General features: G+C 37.6%; 1 protein-coding gene across 18 annotated transcripts in view; it reads left to right on the forward strand.

Moving 5' to 3' along the window:
* Positions 1–25,069, forward strand: part of MARK3 (microtubule affinity regulating kinase 3) — a 103,379-nt gene that overhangs the window by 27,214 nt on the left and 51,096 nt on the right. For 15 of the 18 annotated variants that reach the window (XM_023628470.2, XM_023628461.2, XM_023628460.2 and 12 more), the window contains exon 3: positions 11,259–11,312. The exons of the other annotated variants lie outside the window; for them this stretch is intronic. In XM_023628470.2, coding sequence (XP_023484238.1) covers positions 11,259–11,312 — 54 coding nt within the window. The remainder of the gene's footprint in view (positions 1–11,258; positions 11,313–25,069) is intronic. 18 annotated transcript variants of the gene reach the window in all.

Here is a 25,069-nt window from a genome sequence, read left to right on the forward strand (position 1 = left end):
CTTCCACATCTCCTTTCTTTTCCTCAATATTTCTATTGCAATGATAGCTTTGGGTAAACTTAGATTTATTACTTAACTAAGCTCTGTAAATATTGTTCACTGTTGAACTGTGATCATTTATTTTTTTATATAATTTTTAATTTTGTCTAGAATTGAGTTGCTTCAATTTTTTTAACACCTTTATGATTCTATGTATTTACTGCTAATTGTCCCAGGTGTTCTAGCATATCTCAAACATCTTAGAGTACCCATGCATATCGTGTAATATATTAGTTCAAGAGAGAATGGGTGGGTGGACTTTAGAGACAGCAAGATAGTTCTTTCAAGGCACAGAGAAATGGGATGGTAGCTACAGGGAGATGTCAGACCAAGATATTTTTTAAAAGTTGGGCAAAATACCATGTTTGTCTGCTAATGGGAATAATTTAACAGAAAGAGAGAAAGTGGTGGCGTGGGAGAGATACTGGAGTGAGTTGAGAGATGATGATGGAGGCTTTGGCCTTGGATAATGCGAACAGTTCTTACATGGAAACAGGAAGAAGGTAGAGGGTACTGGCATAGGCACAGGTGTGCGGCTCTGTATGGTGATGGGAGCTTGTAGACGTTTTCTTCTCATTGCAGCTATTTTTTTTTCAGTGAAATGGAAAGCAAGATCATCGGCTAAGAGTGTGATTATCGATAGGAGACAGAGATCTGAGAAGGTTACAGTAATTACCGGGCAAGCTCGAGAGTGAATGGACTAGAGAAATGCAGTAGAATTGTCAGGCAACCTTAAGGCTTCCCTGAGGTTGGTGATCATGGATTTAAAGTGGGAATAGAAAGCAAGGTAGTAAATTACTCTTCAACAACATTCACTACCCCGGTGCAGCATGGCATTTGTGGATGGTTGGGATTTTGTCACACTAAGTGTAGTGAAATGGGAATGGAGTGAAGGCATTGATTTGGAGTACCCAAGGGAGTCATTACAGTGAAGAACTACAGATTTAAGTAGGAAGTAAGAACTTGAGGGAAAGGCAGACCATGCAAAGGTGGTGGGATCAATGGATTTTAGATCCTGGTGAGTTCCGACAGTTGTTGGAGTTGTAGAGCAAGTGAGTGAAAAGGTTGGAGGAGGTGGTTAGAGAGTGGGAAATTCAAAATTAGGATCATACAGCGTTTTCACATATTCATAGTTCCAAATACTAGAGTATAACAGTGCAAGTGGCTTAAGTATGTGACTTTTTTTTTTTTCCTTTCTAGAAGCTTCTCATTTATACTGTTCAGAAATTTCACAGGTGCCAAGGAGTTGTTCATCTTCATTCATTGTTCCTGGTACTCATTAATCAGAGACCTGACTCTTGAAAAGAGCCTTGATTTTTTAAAAAATCTGTTTTCCAGCTCAGCTCTGTTTTTCTATTTTACTTTTTGGGACATCTTTAATTTTATCTTCAGTCTTTCTGTTAAATATTTGTGTGTGTGTGTCTGTGTCCTCTCCTCTCCTCCTAGCTCTTTCTTTATTCTCTGATTATTTGTATCCAGTTCAGGTGTCATGAATGCTTTTTCTTCTGTTAAGTCCCTTAGGATAGTAAAGCCTTAATTCTTTTTTTTTTAGGTAGATTTTTGCTCCCTGCATTGTATCTCTTTTCTCTGGGCTTCTTTCTTGATGTATCTCTTTCATACAGATACTTTCTTTGGAATCTGATCATCTCTAGTTGCCTATTTGTATTAAGGTGGAACCCTAAGAAGCTGATCAGAAGCTGGGTTTGCATATCTGACCACAGAGCTTTCCTGTTGGGAGTTGTTCAGTGCTTTTACTGAAGGACCCCAGATTTGTTTATCTTTAGATCTCTTTTCTGGGCCTATTTAGTTTCTTTAGATAAGAATCCTCTGTTGTGTGTGGGAAGAGCTGGTGGTCCCACCCTTCAGAGGCAGTCTGACCCTTAATTCCCCCTGCCTCACTCCTGTCTTCTCCTGGACTCATTTACCTTGAATCCAGAGCCTTGTCATCTTCTATACAGAATTAATTTCCAGCCTCTTAAGAACCAGTGGTTATTGGTCGGGTTGAGGAACTGCAGACATTCTCTGTAGAGTTTTGCCCTTAGAATAGCTCAGCAGCTCCCCCTTTCCAAGTTGTGCTGGGTGAATCACGTGTCTGGTTATACCTTCCTCTCCTCTGCTCTCTGTCTGCTCTCTTTCAGAAAATTATTGAAATACCTTCCCCGCTCTTGTCTTCTCAATGTCTTATTGTGTTTTTATGCCTCTATGCCTTTACTGTCAGTCCTCCACATTTAACTGGAAGTGTACTGTTACCTTCTCATGTGTGTGTCCTGTCTTCTATGATAGAGGAGACAACAAAGAGGGGTTAGTGGGGAGGATTCGATCTTGAGCCTTGTTTACCCTCAGCCTCTAAGTACTCAATAAGTATTTGTTGTTGATTGTAAGAATGATAAAACCAAAGTTCTTCATCCTGGGATGTGTGCTAAACTTCTTGAGATTTAGATAAGTGGTTATTTATTTTTGTCACAATTTTGTGTGCATGTGAGGACTGCGTTAATAGCTTTACAGAAAGTTTGGAGACAGGAGAAAAATCCCATGATCATAATATTATGAATACCATTTTTATTTTTGTATATTCTCCATATTTATGTGTATATTATTTCAACATACTTTTGGTCATAATTTTGTATCCTCATTTTTTCCCTCAGAATTTTATCCTAAGCAGTTTTCCATTGATGCTGCATGATCATCATAATCATAGATTCAATGGTTATGTGCAATCTAAAGTTTTTTTGCCTTAAAACTCCTTTTAACTTTTTAGATTGAGGACTCTCAAAAACCTTTTGTTTATCAGGTTATATCTACTGATATTTACTGTATTAGAAGTTAACAGTAAGAAACTTAAAATATATATATTAATTCATTTAAAATAATCACAAACCTATTACATGTTAATATAAATAATGTGTTTTTATGAAAAATAGCTATTTTCCAAAACAAATTATCAAGAAGAGTGACAGTGTTTTAATTTTTTGCAAGTCTCTTTAATGTCTAACTTAATAGAAGTTAGCTGGATTTTCCTGTCTGCTTCTGCATTCAGACTCTTTTGGCATATTGTTTTGGTTGAAGTAGATGAATAAAATCTGGCCTCACCCAAATATTTAGCTAGAAATGAGAGGAATATCTTAATACCCCTTCAGGTACTGTTCTTTGATGCTATACTAAAACTCAGCAAGTAGTAATTTCTTGGTGAGGAGCAATGATTAGTAGAATGTTTATTCAAAACAACTGTAGTAACAGACAAAAAAGAATTAATACTCAGAACAATTTGCTTCAATTGGAAATTAATGGCAGCAGATTTGGAAGCAAGCAAGCAGAAAAATGAAAGAACCTTAGTACTTTGGTAACAGATGTAACTGAAAAGCATAAAGATGATCATCATGCTTTTAAGACAATCTGGAAGTGGAGTATTCACAGTTGATCTGTAGAAACAGAAGGAAAACCCATATAAACTCAGTTCTTTTAAATTATGAATCACTTTATTATGCTTTTTTTTTCTTGAGGAAGATTGGCCCTGAACTAACATCTGTGTCAATCTTCCTCTATTTATGTGGGGTGCTGCCACAGCATGGCTTGACTAGCAGTGCTGGGTCCTTGCCTGGGATGCAAACTTGCAAACTCTGGGCCACTGAAGTGGAGTGTGCAAACTGAAGCACTAGGCCACTGGGCTGGCCCCTAATTACACAATTTTGATACTTTTGTTTGTTTGTTTGTTTGGTTTTTTTTTTTTTTTGAGGAAGATTAGCCCTGAGCTAACTGCTGGCAATCCCCTTCTTTTTGCTGAGGAAGACTGGCCCTGAGCTAACATCTGTGCCCATCTTCCTCTACTTTATATGTGGGACGCCTACCACAGCACGGCTTTGCCAAGCGGTGCCATGTCCGCACTCAGGATCCGAACTGGCAAATCCTGGGCCACTGAAGTGGAATGTGCACACTTAACTGCTGCACCACTGGGCTGGCCCTGATACCTTTTTTTATTGTGATAAAAGATACATAAAATAAAATTTACCATTTCAACCATTTTTAAGTGTACAGTTCTGTGGCATTAAGTATATTTGCGTTGTTGTGCAGCCATCACCACTCTCCATCTCCAGGACAGATATAGTCAATCTCATTATTTGAAAATTCCATATTTGCAAATTCACTTACTCCCTAAAATTTATTTGTAATCCCAAAATCAGTACTCTCAGTGCTTTTGCAGTCATTTGTGGACACACAGAGAACAGCAAAAAGTTTGAATTGCTTGATGTGCATTTCCCCAGCTGAGGTTCAACAAGGTGACACTCTTGTCATGTTTCAGCTTTCGTACTGTAGACAAATGCCCTTTTTGTGGTCTGTTTAGTCCACATTTTCCGCATTTTTATGCTTTTTGTTGGCAATTTCACTGTTTTAAATGGCCCCCAAATGTAAAGCTGAAGTACTAGCCAGTGTTCTGATTGCAAGGCTGTGACGTGCTTTACAGAGAAAATACATTTGTTAGATAAGCTTCATTCAGGCATGAGTTATATCGTGCTGTTGACTGAGAGTTCATTGTTAATAAATCGATAATATATAGGAAATAAAGTTTCCTTAATAAACAGAAACACACATAAAACAAGGTTATGCATTGATCAGTTGATGAAAATATTATGACTAGGGCTCGCAGGAACCTAACCTTGTATTTCCCTAGGAGCAGTAGTTCAGTATTCACAGCGACTTTATAGAACATAATCACTGTGAATGATGAGGATCAACTGTCTCTCTCTCTCTTTTTTTTGTTTTTGAAAAAGGAGGCTTAATTATTGCTGATAGTTTTGCCTAACAACAGATATCTGGAAAGGGCTATTAGAAAAAATCATAGGCTTTCCTCATATGTCTAATGATTTTTGATTCTCAATGTTGTCAAGAGGGGAGCATTAAGAAGCAAATTGAGAGCTCTCTCCATGAGGTGGGGTGTGTGGAGGTGCTGGTCAGGTACCTGACTTAGCTTCATGGTGGCTAGGAGTTAAGTTGGCCCCTACACTGGGACCTTCCAGTTATTTTCTCTGGTCACTTAAGTTTTTCCTGTATTGTACTCTTTGAGCACATTCTAGGCTTGTATGTGCCCTGCTACAGGTGCCTCAGATTTTTATCTCTCAGAAATTGTTTAAAGTCACTTGTCTACTGATGGCACCTCTCCCATTCTCTTTGCCATTCTTTGTTATTCTTCCTTCTTTTTTTTTTTTTTAAGATTTTATTTTTTTCCTTTTTCTCCCCAAAGCCCCCTGGTACATAGTTGTATGTTCTTAGTTGTGTGTCCTTCTAGTTGTGGCATGTGGGATGCCACCTCAGCATGACTTGATGAGCAGTGCCATGTCCACACCCAGGAACCGAACCGACTAAACCCTAGGCCACCACAGCAGAACATGGGAACTTAACCACTCGGCCACAGGGCCGGCCCTGTGTCTTTATTCTTTAATTGAGCTATCAGGTGGGAGAAGAGAGAAAGACATGTGATGAGTATGCCATCTTATCCAAATGTCTTCATTATGGTTACAAAAAACCTTTTTATTTTTATTCTAGTTACATATTATACAGTTTAAGAGTCAAAGCTTGTTAAAAAAAAAAAAAAGTGTCCTCTGACCTCCTCTCCCCGGCTCCCAATTTCCTAATTTCCCAGGATGGCCACTTTCAGTCTTTCAAACTGATTCTTTAGGTTTTACTTTTATATCTGTAATAACATGCTTCTATTCTTAATTATTCCGTCAATTTTAGGCGTTGTCTATTGACTTTTCATTATCAATTTTTAAAGTCATCATCAGTAGTTTTAAAAACTCTTTAGTGAAATACAACACACATCCAGAAAAAGTCCTCTCATAAGTGTACGACTTGATGAATTATCACAAATAAACACATTTGCATAACCATAACTCAGAGCAAAAATATACTATGACTTGAACCCCAGAAGCCTCTCTTCTACCTCCTTCTAATCATTTCACCATCCTTCCTCCCCAAGGTATCCACTCTCCTGACGTCTAACACAGTAGATCATTTCTTCTGTTTTTTCTTTAATATCATATTAATGGAATCATACAGTATGTATTATTTTATGCCTGCTTCTTCTACTCCACTCTATGTTTGTGATATTCTTCCATGTCGTTATGTATCATTAGGTTTTAATTTGAACTTTTATTTTATAGCCCACTGTTGTTGTTTGGCTTGGTCTCCATTGCTGTGGACTGAATTGTGTTCCTCAGAATTCATGTATTAAAACCCTAACCCCCAGTGTGACTGTACTTGGAGATAGGCCCTTTGTGGAAGTTGTTAGGTTAAATTAGGTAGGTCATAAGGGTAGGACCCTGATGCAGTAAAATTAGTGTCCCTATAAGAAGAGACACCAGAGAGGTTTTTTTCCTCTCTCTGCCATGCAAAGACACAGAACATGGCCATCTGCAGGCCAAGAGGAGAGTCCTCACCAGGAACTGATTGTGCTGGTACCCTGATCTCGAACTTCCAGACTCCCAAATTAAAGAAAATAAATTTCTGCTTTTTAAGCCCCCCAGTCTATGGTATTTTTTGTTATGGCAGCCTGAGTTGACTAGTATACCATTCTTCCAGCTACTGTGTCCTCCTAAAGGATTTGGGATCTTTTTTTGCCTTCTCTTTATTGATTGTGGGTGTTTTAACACCTGCCAGGAGCAGAATATTAGGATCATGTGACTAGTAGTGAGTTGACAGGAAGTAGAAGATAGGATTTTTCTCCAGTAGGTGTTTGCTACAGGTTTGTTGGGCCCTTTCAGTTGAGGAATGCTGGGAGAAGCCCTTCTCATGTATGAGCTCTCTTTATTCCTACTTCATAATTTTCTACTTTGCTTCTGGCATCAGGACGAGTAAATGGAATTTCCCAGAACTTTACACACGTGGCTGGGACACTCATCTTTCCTTGCCTAGTGTGCTCCCTTGACTTTGGCTGTGTGCACCACCCCTCCCCACCCCAGACAAAACAAAACAAAACTCTACAACCTTGAGAGTGAGTGGGTGGTCTTCTCTCCAATCTCCATCTTCCTGAGGCACCTAGGGATGCCTCACAGTTGCCTCTTTTGGTGACCTCAAGGTCTGAGCTCTCCTCCAGGCTCCAGCTCTGGGTCAAGGTTATTTTTGGTAGTTGAGTCATCCCAGAAGGGAGCTCGAAGGAAGAGGGGATTAAGAGCTTCCCCCCTCAGGCTTCAGTGACACACACGCACATCATGTTAAATGATGTTTTACTCTGAGGACACTTGCTTTTGATAAAATGACTCTTTCCTACTGGTCGATTTAGCTGAATGCAGCATATTTTGAGCTCCTGTTTTTGCTTTAGACACTGTTTGAATAGCAGTACTTGAAAATGAATAAGAAACATAATCAGAATAGAATCTTTAGAATAGAAGGCAGATATTGAGCAGAACCAGAAAAAACTAGTGATCAAGAGTCCAGTCATGAGAAAAGATACCATTCTGGCTCCATCTCTAATGTGTGTGTGTGGTTACTGATGTGAGTGTTCAAGGCCTCAGATCAACTCAGCAAGCATTTATTGAATGCTTCTTATGTACCTGGTAATGTGCTAGGGCTGTAACAATGAATAAGACATCTTCTTTCCAGTTGAGATATACACAAGGTGGTCATTGTTTGGGTATTCCAGTAGCCAGTATGTTGTTTTGCTTAATTTACTATAATTTCTATCAAGACTTATATTTTCCAAATAGAAAATTACAATACTAACTTTACTTTTTTCAAGGATACATACTCATTAACTTTCCACTCCTCCTTCAATTCTGATTTTGTTCCTCTCCCAGATGGGAGCAAGAAGAGGTGGGCTCCTTCCACTCCAGAGAGACTCACTGGAGTCCTCGCTGCAGCATTTCTCTTTCTGTAGCTCCTCTGGAGGTTAATAGGTTCATAGGAAGTAATCAGATAACTTGGGCAGATGGAGGCTTTAGACCAAGTTAAGCAGATTTTTGTTTTTAAACAGTGTTAATATGAATAATGCACCAGTTCTTGAAATAGGCATGGGGACCCCTCAAGGTTTTTCTGAGACCATTTTAGGGGGTGTGCAAAGTCAAAACTATGTTTGTAATACTATTAAGACATTATTTGCTTTTTCCAGTCTAACGTACAATTTCAGGAGGCTATGTGACATGTGATAACACAACAGATTGAACACAGAAACACATGAGAATTCCATAAAAATGTTATTTATATTAACATGTAATGGGCTTTTTCCCCCCAATTTTTTATTGTAATAAAATACAACATAGGGGCTGGCCCTGTGGCCGAGTGGTTAAGTTCGCGCGCTCTGCTGCAGGTGGCCCAGTGTTTCGTTGGTTCAGATCCTGGGTGTGGACATGGCACTGCTCATCAAACCACGCTGAGGCAGCATCCCACATGCCACAACTAGAAGGACCCACAATGAAGAATATACAGCTATGTACTGGGGGGCTTTGGGGAGAAAAAGGAAAAAAATAAAATCTTTAAAAATAACAGTAACATAAAATGTATCATCTTAACCATTTTTAAGTGTGTATTTCAGTGGTATTAAATACATTCATAATGTTGTGCAACCGTCACCACCGTCTATCTCCAGAACTTTTTTCATCTTGTAAAACTGAGACTCTATACCCATTAAACACTAACTCCCCATTCCCCCCTTTCCTCAGCCCCTGGCAACCACCATTCAACTTTGTCTCTATGATTTTGAAAACTCCAGGTATGTCGTATGAGTGGAATCATACAATATTTGTCTTTTTGTGACTGGCTTATTTCACATAGCATCGTGTCCTCAAGATTCACCTATGTTGTAGTGTGCACCTGAATTTCCTTTGTACGGCTAGCATTCCATTACATGGATATACCACATTAGGCTTATCCGTGCATCCCCTCAGTGGACACTTGGGCTGCTCCCATGTGTTAGTTATTATGAATAATGCTGCTATGAACATGAGTGTACAAATATCTATTTAAGTCCCTGCTTTCTATTCTTCTGGGTACATACCCAGAAGTGGAATTGCTAAAATCATATGGTAATTTTATTTTTTTAATTTTTTGAGGAACTCTATACTGTTTTCCACAGGAGCTGTACCGTTTTACATTCCTACCAGCAGTGCACAAGGGTTCCAGTTTCTCCACATCCTCACTAAGGCTTATAATTTTGGGGGTTTTTTTGTTTTATTTTTTTAAATAGTAGCTGTCCTGGTGGGTATGAAGTGGTATCTCGTAGTTTTGATTTGCATTTCCCTAAAGATAAGTGACGTTGAGCATCTTTTTCATGTGCTTATTGACCATTAGTATATCTTCTTGGGAGAAATGTCTCTTCAAGTCCTTTGGCCAGTTTTGAATTCGGTTGTTTTTTTGTTGTTGAGTTTTAGGTGTTCTCCATTTATTCTGGCTATTAATCTCTTGTCAGATTTATGATTTGCAAATATTTTCTATTTGATGGCTTCCCTTTTTACTCTTGACACTGTCTTTCAATGCACAAAATTTTAAAATTTTCATGAAATCCGATTTATTTTTTTCCTTTTTTCCCTATGCCTTTAGTGTCATATTTAAGCAATCATTGCCAGATCCAGGGTCATGAAGTTTTTGCCTTTTATTTTCTTCAAAGAGTTTGATAGTTTTAGGTCTTAGATTTGGATCTTTGATCCACTTTGAGCTAATTTTTGTATATGTTAGCTAGGAGGCCAACTTCGTTCTTTTGCATATGGATATCCAGGTTTCCCCAGCACCATTTGTTGAATATTACGATGTTGAAATGAGTTGTTCACTTATTTTTACACTTTTTCAGTTTTCATTTGTAATATGGTAAATATTGATAGATATAACCTACACTTGGGGTCATCAGTAATCTTCAGGAGTGTAAAGGAGACCAAAAAGCTTGAGAATCATTGATGTAGAGAATCTCTGAGCTGCTTTCCCCAGACTTTGACTATAGTCCCTTTCTTCAGTGTTTCTTCTCATTGGATCTGTCCTCTGAAGGATGCACAGGAGGAAACACAGCCTCATCGATATGTTCTGGACCTCAGGTGCAAAGCTGAGTTAATTATGTTGCTCAGTTCATGGCAAAGCTGCTCTCTTCAGTTATGTTCTCTTCCATCCCGTTGTCACTCCCGTCCCCTCATTCTGGATATCCATAGTTCCTAGAAATCACTTTCTGCAAGAAATGATGAACAGACCAGGTGAGGATGCCTGTGCAGTTCCACTTAGAAAATATTAGTAAGACTGATTTTTCTACTTTTTTTAAGATAAGAAGTACATATAACTAGAAGCTTTAGTTTTCTTTCTATGTCTTAGTGGATTGTTTTAGACTTCCTGGGGTATCCTCACCCCTTTTTGAGAGAAGGCTATCAGGTGACCAGTTTGTTGCCTCTGTACATTCATTGTGTTAACCTACAAATTGGTCTGGAACTCATCCCTTTTCCTTCTTTAACCACCTAAAAGTCTATTTATCTTTTTAATAAAATGTTTTTAAAGTTTTCAGATTTAACAACAACCTATTTGTTTACGTATTTACTCAATTATCAAGCTCCCACTGTGTGCAAGACACTCTGGGAGCCATTCTGGGCTATATAAACCTATAAAAGCTGCAGTTTCTGCCCTTCAATCCCAGAGTAAGATAAAATTAAAGTGTCAGTAAATAGTGAATGGATTTGCTACATTGCCATATGTTTTTAAAAGTGTTTTGTATAGTCTCTCTCTCTCTCTCTCTTTTTTTTTTTAAGATTTTATTTTTTTCCTTTTTCTCCCCAAAGCCCCCCGGTGCATAGTTGTATATTCTTCATTGTGAGTCCTTCTAGTTGTGGCATGTGGGATGCTGCCTCAGCGTGGTTTGATGAGCAGTGCCATGTCCACACCCAGGGTTCGAACCAATGAAACACTGGGCCACCTGCAGCAGAGCGCGCAAACTTAACCACTCGACCACGGGGCCAGCCCCTCTCTCTCCCTTATTTTTTGGTGAGGGAGAGGTTTGTGGGGGATTTTTTCCCCCATATCTATAGGTAACTTAAATATAAAATGTTATAATAATACCCTTATTTGCTTGAAGCCCCTCTTTTCAATTATAAAATATTTATAAAATATAAAATATTATTGTAACTAGTTGAGTTTTAGGTTTTGAGATTTGTTTACTTGCTTTTTAACAATGCCACTGTCTGGGCATTTATAAAACTATTACCAGTTAGTCTGTAATTACCAAATTCTTAAAATCCATGAATATTTGTTAATTTTTTTTCTAGGTTGCCATAAAAATAATTGACAAAACTCAGTTGAATCCAACAAGTCTACAAAAGGTAAGATTGGTCCAGTATCCAGTATTTTTTAAATTATTTTCAGTGCTGATTGCCATCTAATTTTTCCCTTAAATACCTCTACCATTATTTTTATTTATTACATTTAGTACAATAAAACTTTAGCCCTCATGAGTGCAACTTAAGTGTAGTATTGTTTAAAAATAGTATTGTTGGATTTTTTTCCTTCAGTTGAAGATAATGATTTAAATGATCTTAATAGTACAAACTGAAGGCTGTACTTCAAAATTGAATATTCTAAATATTGACTAGAATAGAGTTTTTAAAAATAAGACAGAACAACATGTTTTCATATAATGAGCAGAGTTATATACCTTTCTTATAGCTAATACTGAGATCTTTAAAGTCAGTACTTTGGCTATATTAAAGTGTCCCACTATGTCTAATTAAGGAGTGATGATTAATTCATATAAAAGGAAAATATAAAAGTAAAACTGAATGATAGTTGAAAAACATGTTTGTAATGCACTGTTGCCATTTGTATCATGTAACATAGATCAGAAGTTCTCAACCCTGGTGCCTGTTAGAATCACCTGGGCCTCTTTTCAAAGTCCTGATGACTGGCTGACAGGCGAGATTTAATTGCTAAGGTGGGGCCTGGCCATAGCTATTTCACTGGCACATCAGCAAACGATTAATGACCTTCATAGTAAGATCCTTCTAGTTCTTTTTATGTGCAAAGCGTTTTACATACTTTATTTGATTTCTAGATTTGACCTATAGTAGTTGGGGGTACAAAGACCTTGAACTAGGGACAGGAAGTCCTGAATTTAAGTCCTGGCTCTGCCACTTAAGCGAATGTCTAACTTGACCTTGAGAAAGTTAAGTCATTTAACTTTCTGGACATTGGGTTCCTCATCTTTAAAATGGAGAGAATTTCATCTTCTCAGGATGGATGTATTAAAGAAATAATGCATATAATGAAGTACTGCACATGTAAGATATTGTAAGTGTAATGCCCTATAAATATGTCCCTAATAGTTATTTTCCATTTATATAATAATTTTGAAGCCTGTGTGTGTGTGTGTGCGCGCGTGTGAGATGGGAAGGGAGATAGACTTTATCTTGCACTAAAAATGGTATTCAAACAAGTGGTTCTGCAGGACATAGTGGGTTCTCAAGGTGGCACTGAAAGGATCCAGAAATTCCAGTCTTTTGTTCTGAAGATGAAATTGTACCTAGTTCCTTAAATTTTCATTTCTTCATATATCTAGGGACTTGGTACTAATAAGTAAATTAGGGATTACTAAAATTTGGTATTCAGAACTAAAATCACCATATAAAGAAGTTCAGTGTTCTGGTGATGTTACAAATCTTCCACTATTCGAGTGTACTTGTAGATAAACTGGAATTGTAGCGGTTTTTTAGGAAGAATTTTATCATAGTATTGTCTTGAGTTGGTTGTAATTTTTCTTGCTTGCTTTTTTCATTATTTTCGGTTATAGTTTTTAATTGCTGCTACTTTATTATCATTATTACAGATTACTGTTTGTCATGTTGTTATCAATTTGGTACATGGTAGATTGATTAGCCTGATAGTGTGATTGTACAGATTTGCATCAGCATTAATTGTAGCACATAATAATCTAATAGGTAGGACTTTAAGATTTGTTTATGGTATAGTTCAAGTATGAAGCATACACAAAAGACTTATACTAAAGCCAGATCTGTCCAAGTTATATAACTTGATAAGTGTAATGTTTTCAGTTTATAGGGCATTGTTTTAAATTGTGTATATAAATTCATATTCTTTTCTTATAATTTAGAAGCATTCTATATATATATTTCTTTCACGTTATTTTTCGCTGAGTTCCTTTTCCATGGAAAAGTAGAAGCAGGGTGGAGTGTACCTGGCATCTTTTGCTTTTGGGATAGTAGTTCTTGCGATCTTTTTCTTCCTCAGCACCATTCACAATCATATCACACCTGCGTGAGGAATAGCTCTCTTTATATTGTGACTTTAAGTCCTGGAGCTTTGGGCACTGCCTTAGAAGCTAACATTCACTTTAAGGAACATTCTGCTATCAACACTATGTAATCTTTTTGTACTGCTACTACCAAAACATGTGAACTGGTTCATTCAGTCAGTATTCGAAATAGGTATTAAAATAGTGTCCATTTCAAAATGTTCACAATATTCAGGCTTGCACATTGAATCATGTACATTTAATAAATGCATGTAAATAAACCTGAATTGACTGCCTATTTGCAAACTGATGTTATTTTCACAGACAGGCTTTTCATTTTTCCTTTTTATTTTTCCAGCCATTGAGTTAATAAATGTTAGATTCTAGTAAGCGATATATTTTTCGCCATTGCTTTAGTACTCCTTAACTTCTAACTATTATTCCTGAGATGTTTCCTGCTCATAAATGTCTTTTAGGTCAGCCTTTAAACAACTCTGTCATATTGTATACCTATAATGGTTTTGAAAACAACAGTAATAAATAACAGTTAGTGTTCTTCCAGGTTTTACAAAGTCATTTTTAGTTTCGATTTGGTTATACGCAGGTGATCTTGCTGGGTCTTGTTTTATTGCATCTAAGTCTGTCATTAAGAAGTAAGTCATGGTTCATTTTTTAAAAATGTGTTTACCTATTCAAAAATACTAGACTTTATTAAGACATGCCAGTACACTAAGTGTAATCTATCTAAAGTTGTTAGTGTTCTTTTTCAGTCTTGGAGTAGACTGTTAACATAAAGAGGGACTGTAGAGTAATGGTTAGGAACACAGTGAAGCCAGACTGCATGGATTCAAACCTAGTCTTCAACCCAGGCTAGCTGTGTGACAAGTCACTTAAAGTCCTAGGTCTTAGTTTCCTCATTTGTAAAATGGGAACAATAACAGTATCTCATAGGGCTTTAGTGAGAATTTAACATTTAAAACCCCTTAGAAGAGCTCAGAATAATACCTGGCACATGGTAAGGACCGAATGTTTGCCATTATTGTGTGTCCTGCTGAATATTAGTTTTTTTGTTTGCTTTGTTTTGGGGCATGAGAGATGCTTTTTGTTTGTTTAAAATTTTCCTCTCATAGGAAGTAAGTAAAGCTTAAGAATTGAATGGTAGGTTCTGGCTAGGTCTCTTTTGTAGGACTTAATTGCAGTAGCCTACTTCTGATAATGGCTGATATTTGAGCATTTAGTATATTCTGAGCACTGTTGTAAGTGTATTCCCTATATTAACTCACTGTAATAATTTGCTCCAGCTGCTGTAACAAAATACCATAGATTGGGTGACTTAAACAACAGATGTTTATTTCACACACTTCTGGAGGTTGGACAGTGCAAGATCAGGGTGCCAGCATGGTTGGGTTCTGGTGAGAGCTCTTTCTGGCTTGGGGAGGGCTTCCATCTCACTGTGTCTTCGTGTGTGGCACAGAGAGAGCGAGCGAGTGAAGCAGTTGCGAAGTGAGTGCGCTTCCACTCTCCCTGGTGTCTCTACTTATAAGGGCACTAATCCATCATGAGGACCTACCCTCATGACTTCATCTAAACCTACTTAACTCTCAAAAGCCCCATCTCCAAATCCCATCATTTTGTGTGGCAGGATTTCAGTGTATGAATTTTGAGGGAACACAGTTCAGTTGGTAGCATTCGTTTATTTAATCTTTACAACTTTATGAGGTAAGTTCTATTATTAAAGAAAGAGAGGCCAGAGAGATACCTGCCCAAAGTCCCCTAATTAATAAGTGATGGATACTTGGACAGTCATTCTGTGATAGGTATACTTAGCATTGAGTCAAGCATTAATGAACTCTAAATGAAAACGTTTGCCACAGTTCAGACGATAGAGCAGTTGTGGTAAGCAACATCCTAGGAGCACTATTGTGTATTAGTTACATAGGAATTCATTGTCATTAGATACTACAGCATGTGCCTCCTGTGTTCTTACACATGTAGACATTAAACTGTTTCGCATCAGCTAGTCTGGTAGGTATCTTTTCCTCTTTATACTCTGTTAGGTGAGTACGTTATTACCATCTTGATTTTCCAGTAAGGAGGCAGACTCTGAGAAGTTCATGTAGTGAAGCTCCCCAGCTAGTAAGTCATGGAGCAAAGATGTAAATTTTGACCTGACTCCCAAATATGGGCACTTTTCATCCCATTATGCCACCTTACCGTAGTTATTTGTTTCCCTAATTCAGAATTTATGAAAAATTGGATGAGAACTAACCTGAGGCTTTCCTTTGTAGTAACTATAAAGAAGTTGGTTAATAGTTTGAAGTTGGGAGAATATTTCAAGTACTTGAGAGAAGTAGACCTTGTACCTCCCCTCCCCTTACAAACATTGCATTAGCCATGTTTTTATGCAGGTTTGTTTAGTTATTCACTCATTCATTCAACAAACACTTATTATTAAACACCTGCTGTATGCCAGGTACTGTTCTAAGCACTGTGAATATTACATTGAACCAAATGAAGTTCCTGTTTTCATGGAATTGACATCCTAGTAGGGGAGCAGCAATAAACAAATGTATAATGTCAGTGCTATGAAGAAAAAGAAAGCAAAAATATTAAGTATATTTTCTTTTTTTCTCTACTCTTGATGCTCTGGCATCTGGGACTTTGCTGACCTGAGAGAGACTGCCCCTCGCAGGGCTAGCTAATTCCTAGAAATATCAGCCTTTCCCCTTTGAGCACACTGTTCATATGCAAACCAGCTAATCCCAAGCCTGTATTCCACACCACCTCACCTATCTGGCTCCTGAACTCCAGGAGGCAGTATTCCTCTGCCCTAACCCCAGTGCTAGGTACCAGACAACTAGGAGCGCACTTATACCCCAGAGCCTGCTGGAATTATTCAAATGAGCCAGTCCTCAGCCTGCTTACCTGCCTGGCCTTATCTTTCTTGTGGGAACCATGATAAAGACTCTTTCCCATACTTTCCCTTTGCTCCTTCTGCCTCCTAACTGACCCTGGGCTTCCACATCTGGCCCTGCGTGACACTATCTGCCCACCCTTTCTTGGGAACTATGAGTAACAAATGATCCTTTCACTGGCAGTCCCCTCCTGATCTCTTGGTTCACCATACCTGAAAAATAATAAAACCTACATTTTAAAACACAGAGTAAGGAGATAGTGTTACAAGGAACATGTAGATTTCAAATGAAAAATAAGAGTGTCTTCTTAGTAATTAATTTAGGAAACATCCTTGTCCTCCTGAACCAAGTTCTGTTTTGTCTCTGAAGAGTCAGATAAGGTCAACGAACTCTGGGTGAATCCATGTAGTTTGGAGTAAAATTTTACCTAGGTCTTGAAGGATCTAAATATTTTTCACCAAGTAATAAAGAATGGAAAGACTTTTGCAGTCTTCATTGCTGTGTTGACGTCGGGGTACTCACTAAGTGTTGGTGGGAGGAGTGCACACACAGCCCAAGAAGCCACAGCAGCAGTGGGCTGCAGAGACCTGCAAGTGTGCAGGGCAGGTCAGGCTCCTGAGCTGGAAGAAGATGAACTGGAGGCTACATCAGGCCTTGGCAGGAGCCTTGAATGCCCCAGCTCTTATAAGGAACAGTTGTCCGTGTGTAATAAACTTTTCAGTGATTCCCTAATATTCCCCTGGGTTCTCCTGACTGACTAAAATTTGATCTTAGAAATAGTCTTCTCGGTGGCAGAAACTTAATTGTCACCATACTGTGGCAGAATCGATTTAAACAGGAATCTCTTTTTCTTAAGCTGGAACTACTTAATTAAAAGCAAGAAATTTGTAACATATAATGAAATAATTGATTTTTTAAATATATGTGATAGCTCGTTAGTTAGCTAGCTTTAAACACATCTAGGGATGGCGGCACACTCCTTTCTATGCCATCTTGTTCCAATGTTGGACAGCTGTAATTATCAGGGGGTTTTTTCCCTTAGTTCGTAGTAGCATCTGTCTTCTAGAAACTTCTACAACACTTCTCTATTCTGCCATATGGAGTTAGAAAGGTTAAATCTACTACTTCAAACGTAGCCAGCTATTTCGAGTCTTTGTGGTCCCTTCTGAGAATAAATAGCCTCTTGGGCCAGCCGCAGGAATTGCCCTCAATATAGGACTAGTTTGTTCCATACCTAGAATTGATTTTTTTCTTACCTGAATTTGATACCTGCTAAAGAGCATTTAATGGGTTTTCTGCCATAATTCAAGTCTCTTGGGGAATTTTTGATTAATGAATCTTTGTATTAGCTATCACTTCTAGTTTGGTGTCATACAAATTAGATAAGGATGTCTTCATCCAATTAAAATATCCAACAAGGCCCTTAATGGAGAATTCATTCTTTAGTTGATCTGTTGACCCAGTAGTAAAGCATTTTTTGAGTAAGATTCAAGCACCATTCTTAAATGCAGACTTTTAGTGAGAAAGGGAAATCCCTGTGTTTGAAAAATTTTAATCAGGGTCCAGCCCCATGGCTGAGAGCTTAAGTTCGCACACTCTGCTTCGGCGGCCCAGGGTTTCACCAGTTCGAATCCTGGGCACGGACCTATCACCACTCATCAAGCCATGCCGAGGTGGCTTCCCATGTGCCACAACTAGAAGGGCCCACAACTAAAATACACAGCTGTGTATTGGGGGGCTTTGGGGAGAAGAAGGAAAAATAAAATCTTTTAAAAAAATTTAATCAAAATTACTGAAGAAAAACAGAATGAACATTAAATACAAGTATATGCAAAATATACAGTAGATTGCCAAATGATCATTGAAGGATTATTGAGTATTCATTCCTTTTATTAGGGTCTTTTGTGGGGAAATCCTACTTACACCCACTCAGTCTGTTTTCTTTTTAAAGCTGATATTTGTTTTGGAGCCACTGTTAATGTTAGAACTCTGTAACAGTAGTGGCATTTTTTGGCGTCCCAGGGAATCTTAGTTGTAGGACAAATCAGAGAACTGTCTAATTTGAAGGCAGAGAGAACAGTTGATGCTTTTCATGTGGTCCACAGTGTAATTGCTTTTACTGCTACCCCACCGGGTTATTTGGGGCTGTTTTGCTTCAGCCTCCTTAAACCAGTCATTTTTCAACCCTTGCTGTGCATTAGAATCATCTGTGGAGTTTGAAGAGAAAAAAAAAGCCCATGTTTCCTTCAAAATGCCCCCCAATTCCCACCCCTCATAGGTCTATAGGGTGAGGCAGAGGAATCCCAAGTGCCCAGCCCGGGAGAGAATGGCTCCTAGACTTCCTTTGGTTCCTCTCAAAATTCTTAGTTTCTCTTCTCTTTCTAAAGGTAACCTGTTTAAAGATGACCCCTTCCCAGGGTTCTGAGTCTTAAAAACTGCTGCCACTGCCACTCCTGAGAATTTCCTCCCTCTCTTGAATTCTTTTCCTGGGAATGCCGTGATACCCAATTTCTGGACTTGATTCCTTCCCCTTCCCCATCAGGTGAAGCACAAATCATTTTGGGAATCTTTTTCATTAAACAACTCTGTTCATCTTTTCCTTTCTTAATGCCTCCCTTTTTCCATATTGACTTGTATCAGGCTAACAGTTCAGGCCATTAACAAAAGTAATTATTAGAGTCCTGACGTTTATTTACCGTCCAGCATCTTCATCCATATCATGTAATGGATCTGGTAAACTAATACAAGTGGGTGATGATAAATGAAATCTAAGGCAAACCCTTGCTAGACTTATTTTCACTTTGGCAGGAAATAATACAGCTTGATAATTGAGTAGATTGTGAATTGAGAGTATTAGAATTTATTTACTTATTTTTTTATTTTTTATTGAGTTAATGATAGGTTACAATCTTGTGAAATTTCAGTTGTACATTATTGTCTGTCAGTCGTGTTGTAGGTGCACCCCTTCACCCTTTGTGCCCACCCCCCACCCCACCTTTCCCCTGGTAGCCACTAATCTGTTCCCTTTGTCCACATGTTTAAATTCCTCATATGAGTGGAGTCATACAGAGATTGTCCTTCTCTATCTGGCTTATTTCACTTAACATAATTGCCTCAAGGTCCATCCATGTTGTTGCAAATGGGACGATTTTGTTCTTTTTTATGGCTGAGTAGTATTCCATAGAATTTATTTTTAATTGTACCAATGATTCATTATCCCATTTTAGATAAGTCATCATAGAACCAAGTATTTTAAGTAGGTTAAACTTAAAATATAGCGTGGACCCATTTGCAGAAAATTGAAAATGGGGCACAAATTAGATCTTTGGGAGAGAACCATAACAACAGCCTGAATCACAATCACATATCACATGCTTTTTGTGTGCCAGGTTCTGTTCCACGCCTTCTACATGTCAGGCTCCTTTAGCTGTGGGGGTACCACAGTTAAAGCCAGTGAGTGAGTGCTAGAGCCAGGCTGGAGCCAGGTAGTGTACTCCAGAGGCCAAATTCTTAATGACTCTGCACACTACCTGCGTCATTTGTGGCCTGTTTCTTACAGCAGCCCTGTGACATAGCTATTTTTATCTATATTTTACAGATGGCTAGACTGAAGCTTTCTAAGATTTTGTAGCTCCTTCAGTCATCTAGTGAGAAAGCGACTGAACTAGCGTTAGAACCTAAAGTCCTAACTTCTAATAGTCTTTTTCCAACATGTCCCCTTGGAAGGAATCAGGCCCAGCACCTTCCATATGGGAAGGATAGCAAAGGAGTGTACTGAAGTTCACCTTGCATGTGGTAGATACCCAACAAAATCTGTTCTTTATTTTTTAAGTGCCAAATTTATTTTAACACTAATATTTCTTCATATGGCCCTGATTCCAGGAATCTTGACCACAAGAACTTTGGGTTTGGAGGAGTGGAAGAATTTGTCTTTGAAATATTTGATCATAAAAATCCACATTGCTACCACTCTTATTTTAAAATTTTAAAAACTGCTTAATTTTATTAATCAGCTAAATCTGAGCAATTATTTACAATTAAGTTTTAATTTTTATTAAATTCTTTACATACAGAAGAATATTACGTGTTTTCAGTATAAATATGTTTAGGAAATGAACGCCTGTTTGGTTTAAGAAAGATCATCAACAACACCTTAAAGTCAGTCACACTGTGGCTCTCCCAGCCTGCTTCCCCTTCTTCATTTCCCACCTACCAGGCAACCAGTAACAAGAGTTTCGTGTTATTATTTTCTTGACTGTCTTTAAGTTTTACCACATATGGATCCCTCATCAGTATCGTGTGAAGATTTTAAATATTGTATAAATGGAATACTATTTTATGTATTCTTCTCCTTTTTCCTTTCTTTTGCTCAAATTGTGTTCCATGTTGACACTAGCTATAATTCACTTTCACTACCATGCTCATTTTTATGATTATATAATATCCTATTATATGAAAATGTCACAATTTATTTATCCATTCTCTGGTTCAGAGTCATTTGGATTGCTTATAGCTATTTCTATTACAAATGTTGCTGCTATGAATTGTCCTGTATGTGTCCTGGTACACTTGTGCAAGAGTTTCTTAAGGTGTATATCCAGTAGTAAAATTACTGGTTCACAGAGTATGTACATCCTCATTCATTAGAGGAGGCCAAATTGTTTTCAAAGCAATTGTGCTAATTTATATTCCCACCAGTAACATATAAGAAAAAGGTCAAGTAATGTCACATCCTCATCAAAATTTGATTTTATCTGATTTTTTAATTCTTGCCGGTCTGGGAGGTATAAAAATAATATTTCATTGTGATTTTAATTTATATTTCCTTGATTACTGATGAAGTGTTACATCTTTTCATATTTTTATTGGCTTTTGTTTCTTCTGTGAAGTGCCTCTTCAAGTCTTCAGTTTCTAGTGGATTTTTTTTCCTTAATCATTTTAGGAGATTTTATATTCCAGATACTAACATGTGGCGGATATCTTCTTCCGCTTGATGGTATATCTTTTCATTCTTTTGATGTTGTCTTTTAATGGAAGAGGTTCTTTTTTTCCTGATGTTTTTTATTTTTTTATTGAGGTCATAATAGTTTATAACTAAAATTTCAGTGGTACATTATTATTTATCAGTCACCATATAAATGTACTTCTTCACCCCTTGAGCCTACCCTCCAAATACCTCCCCTTCCAGTAACCACTAAACTGTTCTCTTTGTGTGTTTATCTTCCACATATGAGTGAAATCATATGGTGTTTGTCTTATTTCGTTTAACATAATACCCTCAAGGTCCATCCATGTTGTTGTGAATGGGACGATTTTATCCTTTTCTTATGGCTGAGTAGTATTCTATTGTATAATACCACATCTTCATCCAGTCCTCAGTCACTGGGCACTTGGATTGCTTCCACGTCTTGGCTATTGTGAATAATGCTGCAGTGAACATAGGGGTGCATAAGTAAGAGGTTCTTACTTTTAACGCACCTGCATTTGTCATTCTTTTCTTATATGGTTTGTACTTTTTGTGTCTTTTTAAAGAAATTCCTCCCTACCTGAGGCGCTAAAGATATTCTTCCCTGTTGTCTTAAAGTTTTCGTAACCTTTAATCTACCTGGAAGTTGTGCACATTGTGTGGTAGGGATCCAATTTTGTGTTTTTTTGTATGTGTTACGACTTGTTGCCCAGTCTCTCTTTTCCCCACTGATCTGCAATGTAGAATTTCCACACCTCTTTGTACACTCACACACTCTGTTCTTGGTTATTCTGGTTCACTTAACAATTGCTGTTTTAAGGGCAGTTATTTTAAATTTATTTTCGTATTTTAAAATTTTAATAGTAGAATGGCAAATGATAAATAGAACCCCAGAATATGTGACAGATAAAATCTGAGCTAAATTAATAGAAACACAAGAGTGACAAAGGAGACTTTCCTCTCTCAGGCCATTATGACACATTAAATTGAGGGAAAAAAGATGCAGATCTTAATATACAGTGTCTCACTAGCCCATAGTACAACTTCATGAAATTTTTTTTTTTTAAGCGTCCCTTTCTGAGGATACATTACGGCTGTGTGCCAGGAAATTGTAGTAACTATTCAGATCTATGATTACTACAAAGTAAATTATTTCCTTAGGGTAGGGCAATATGTAATTTGCACAACTTTAAGCAGTGGTCCTGTTAATATGATTAATAAGCCTAACTAACGGATCTTTCCAGGCTACATTTTCTGAATGAAGAGCAATAAAAATAGAAACCAATAAAATTAGAAACAAACAAGTGGAACTTAAAACACAGAATTCATGGGTCAAAGAGAAAATGCAAGCCAAAATGGCAATATATATAGAAATTAACACTAATAAACAATGTATCAGAACCTATAGAATACTATTTTTGGTACTCAAAAAAACTTGTAGCTTTAAAAACATTATTAAACAAGAAAGAATGACAATAAATACATTATTAAACTAATAGGTTAAAAAAGAGAGCAGAATGAATCTCAGGAAGTAATAATATAAGGGACTAATAAAGTTAAAGGTGGAAATTAATGAATTTGAAAAACAGTGGAAATAATAAATCTAAAGCTTTGGGGTTTTTTGAGGGGCGATGAGAAGGGAGGCGATAAAATAGATAAACCACTGGTTATTTAATCCAGGAGAAAGGAAGAGAACACAGGCAAAGAACGAAATGAGGGCTGGGTAGAAGACCAGGCAAAGTAGAATTTAAATTATTATAAAGGAACCTTTTGTGCAAATAAATTAGAACCAACCTAAAGAAATGGATAATTTTCTAGGAAAATATGTTATCAAAATTAACTTCAGAAAAGAATCCATATGCATCAGTAACTATAGAAGAAATTGAGAAAGTGATAAAAATGCCATCTGCCCACTTCCAGATTGCCAAACTCAGAATTTCATAATTGGCTTTTTTCAAACTTTCAATGAATAGATAGTTATGCTTCTGTCCAGCAGTTCCAGAGCTGAACAAAGAAGGGACACTTGCAATTCTTTTCTCAAATTCAAAAACATTGCTATCAAAATGTTTTGGAAACAAGGAAGAAAACTGTAGTTCAGTCTCACAATCTCCTTTCCAAAATTGGAAATTAAGTGTTAGCATATAGGACTTCCAGTTAAACATTAGTACATTTATCTTTTCTCCCTCCCCTCATTCACTAAATAGTGGTAAAAGAATTAAAAAGGGAGTATCAAAAATAGGAGAGAAGACTAACTGATAAAGAATTAAACTTAGTCTTGCCCGATGGAAAATAGGTGGATGAATTAGTGCATGTAACACTATACTACACAACACAGCACAGCATAACATAACATGTAATAGACTTAGTAAACCAGAGTGAGCTGAAACCAAGTCCCTAAGGGGAGGAGTTAGGGTTGGGAGTGGTGGGCTGGTAGCAACAAGAATCTTGCTGAGTCATGCTACAATATTCAGAAAGTTCAGGAATGAGTTCTGCTGGCTCCTGTTATGGGTGGAGGTACAAGTAGAAGTGGAAACAGGAGTGGCTGAATACCTGTATAAGGGCCCCGTATCACTTCCTGCAGTCTGCCCAGTCAGGCAACTGCCCTCTCTCTGCCCTAGTAGAAACTGAGCAGTTTGTTTTCTAAAGAGGTTGAATCAAAGAGCATTTACACCTGGGGACTGCATACTGAAAACAGGGGCCCACTGAGTGGTGAGATGCTTACTCCACCCTGTTTCTTAGCTCGCTTCCTGGAACTCTGTTAGCCCTTTGTATATTGCCTGAAAAGGAGATTGGAGGATTCTTATCTGGGAAAACTGGCTTACACAAAAATATAAATACCGACATTTGCCTGTTTTCCAGTGAAGCTGCTTAATCTCTGCTCACTTATCCTCTGGTCCAGCCCTCACACATACAAAACATTCAGTCCAGCGTTTTGGCACCTCTCTTAAACTTGGAAGAACAGCCAAGAATCTCCAGGTATTTCAGGATAATCAGAGGTGAAAACAAACAGGAATAAAAAAAACCTGGAGAGGAAACTAGACTACTTTTTTAAAAAATTGAGGTCATAATGGTTTATAACATTGTGAAATTTCAGATGTACATTATTATTTATCAGTTTCTGTATAGACTGCATTGTGCTCACCACCAATAGTCTGGATTTTATTCGTCACCGTATATATGTGCCTCTTTACCCCATTTGCACACTCCCCGACGAATGCCCTTCCCCTCTGATAAGCACTAAGCTGTTCTCTTTATCCGTGTTTATCTTCCACATACAAGTGAAATCATATGGTGTTTGTCTTTCTCTCTCTGGCTTATTTCTCTTAACCTAATACCCTCAAGGTCCATCTGTTGCGAATGGGACAATTTTGTCTTTTTTTTATGGCTGAATAGTATTCCATTGTATATATGTACACACCACATCTTCTTTATCCATTCTTCACTTGATGGGCACTTGGGTTGCTTCCACGTCTTGGCTATTGTGAATAACACTGCAGTGAACACGGGGTGCATAGATCTCTTTGTATTGTTGATTTTGTGTTCTTTGGATAAATACCCAGTAGTATTGGGATAGCTGAATCATATGGTATTTTATTTTTAAGTTTTTGAGACATCCCCATACCGTTTTCCATAGTGGCTGTACCAGTTTGCATTCCCACCAGCAGTTTATGAGGGTTCCTTTTTCTCCACATCTTCTCCAACATTTGTTATTTTTTGTCTTGGTACTTATAGCTATTCTAACGTGTGAGGTGATATCTCATTGTAGTTTTGATTTGTGTTTCCCTAATGATTAGTGATGTTGAACATCTTTTCATGTGCCTAATGGCCGTCTGTATGTCTTCTTTGGGAAAATGTTTGTTCATATCCTCTGCCCGTTTTTTGATTGAGTTGTTTATTTTTTTGTTGCTGAATTGTATGAGCTCTTTGTATATTTTGGAGATTAACACCTTG

The sequence above is a fragment of the Equus caballus genome, chromosome 24 (genome assembly GCF_041296265.1).
Source record: "Equus caballus isolate H_3958 breed thoroughbred chromosome 24, TB-T2T, whole genome shotgun sequence".
NCBI classification, from domain to species: domain Eukaryota; kingdom Metazoa; phylum Chordata; class Mammalia; order Perissodactyla; family Equidae; genus Equus; species Equus caballus.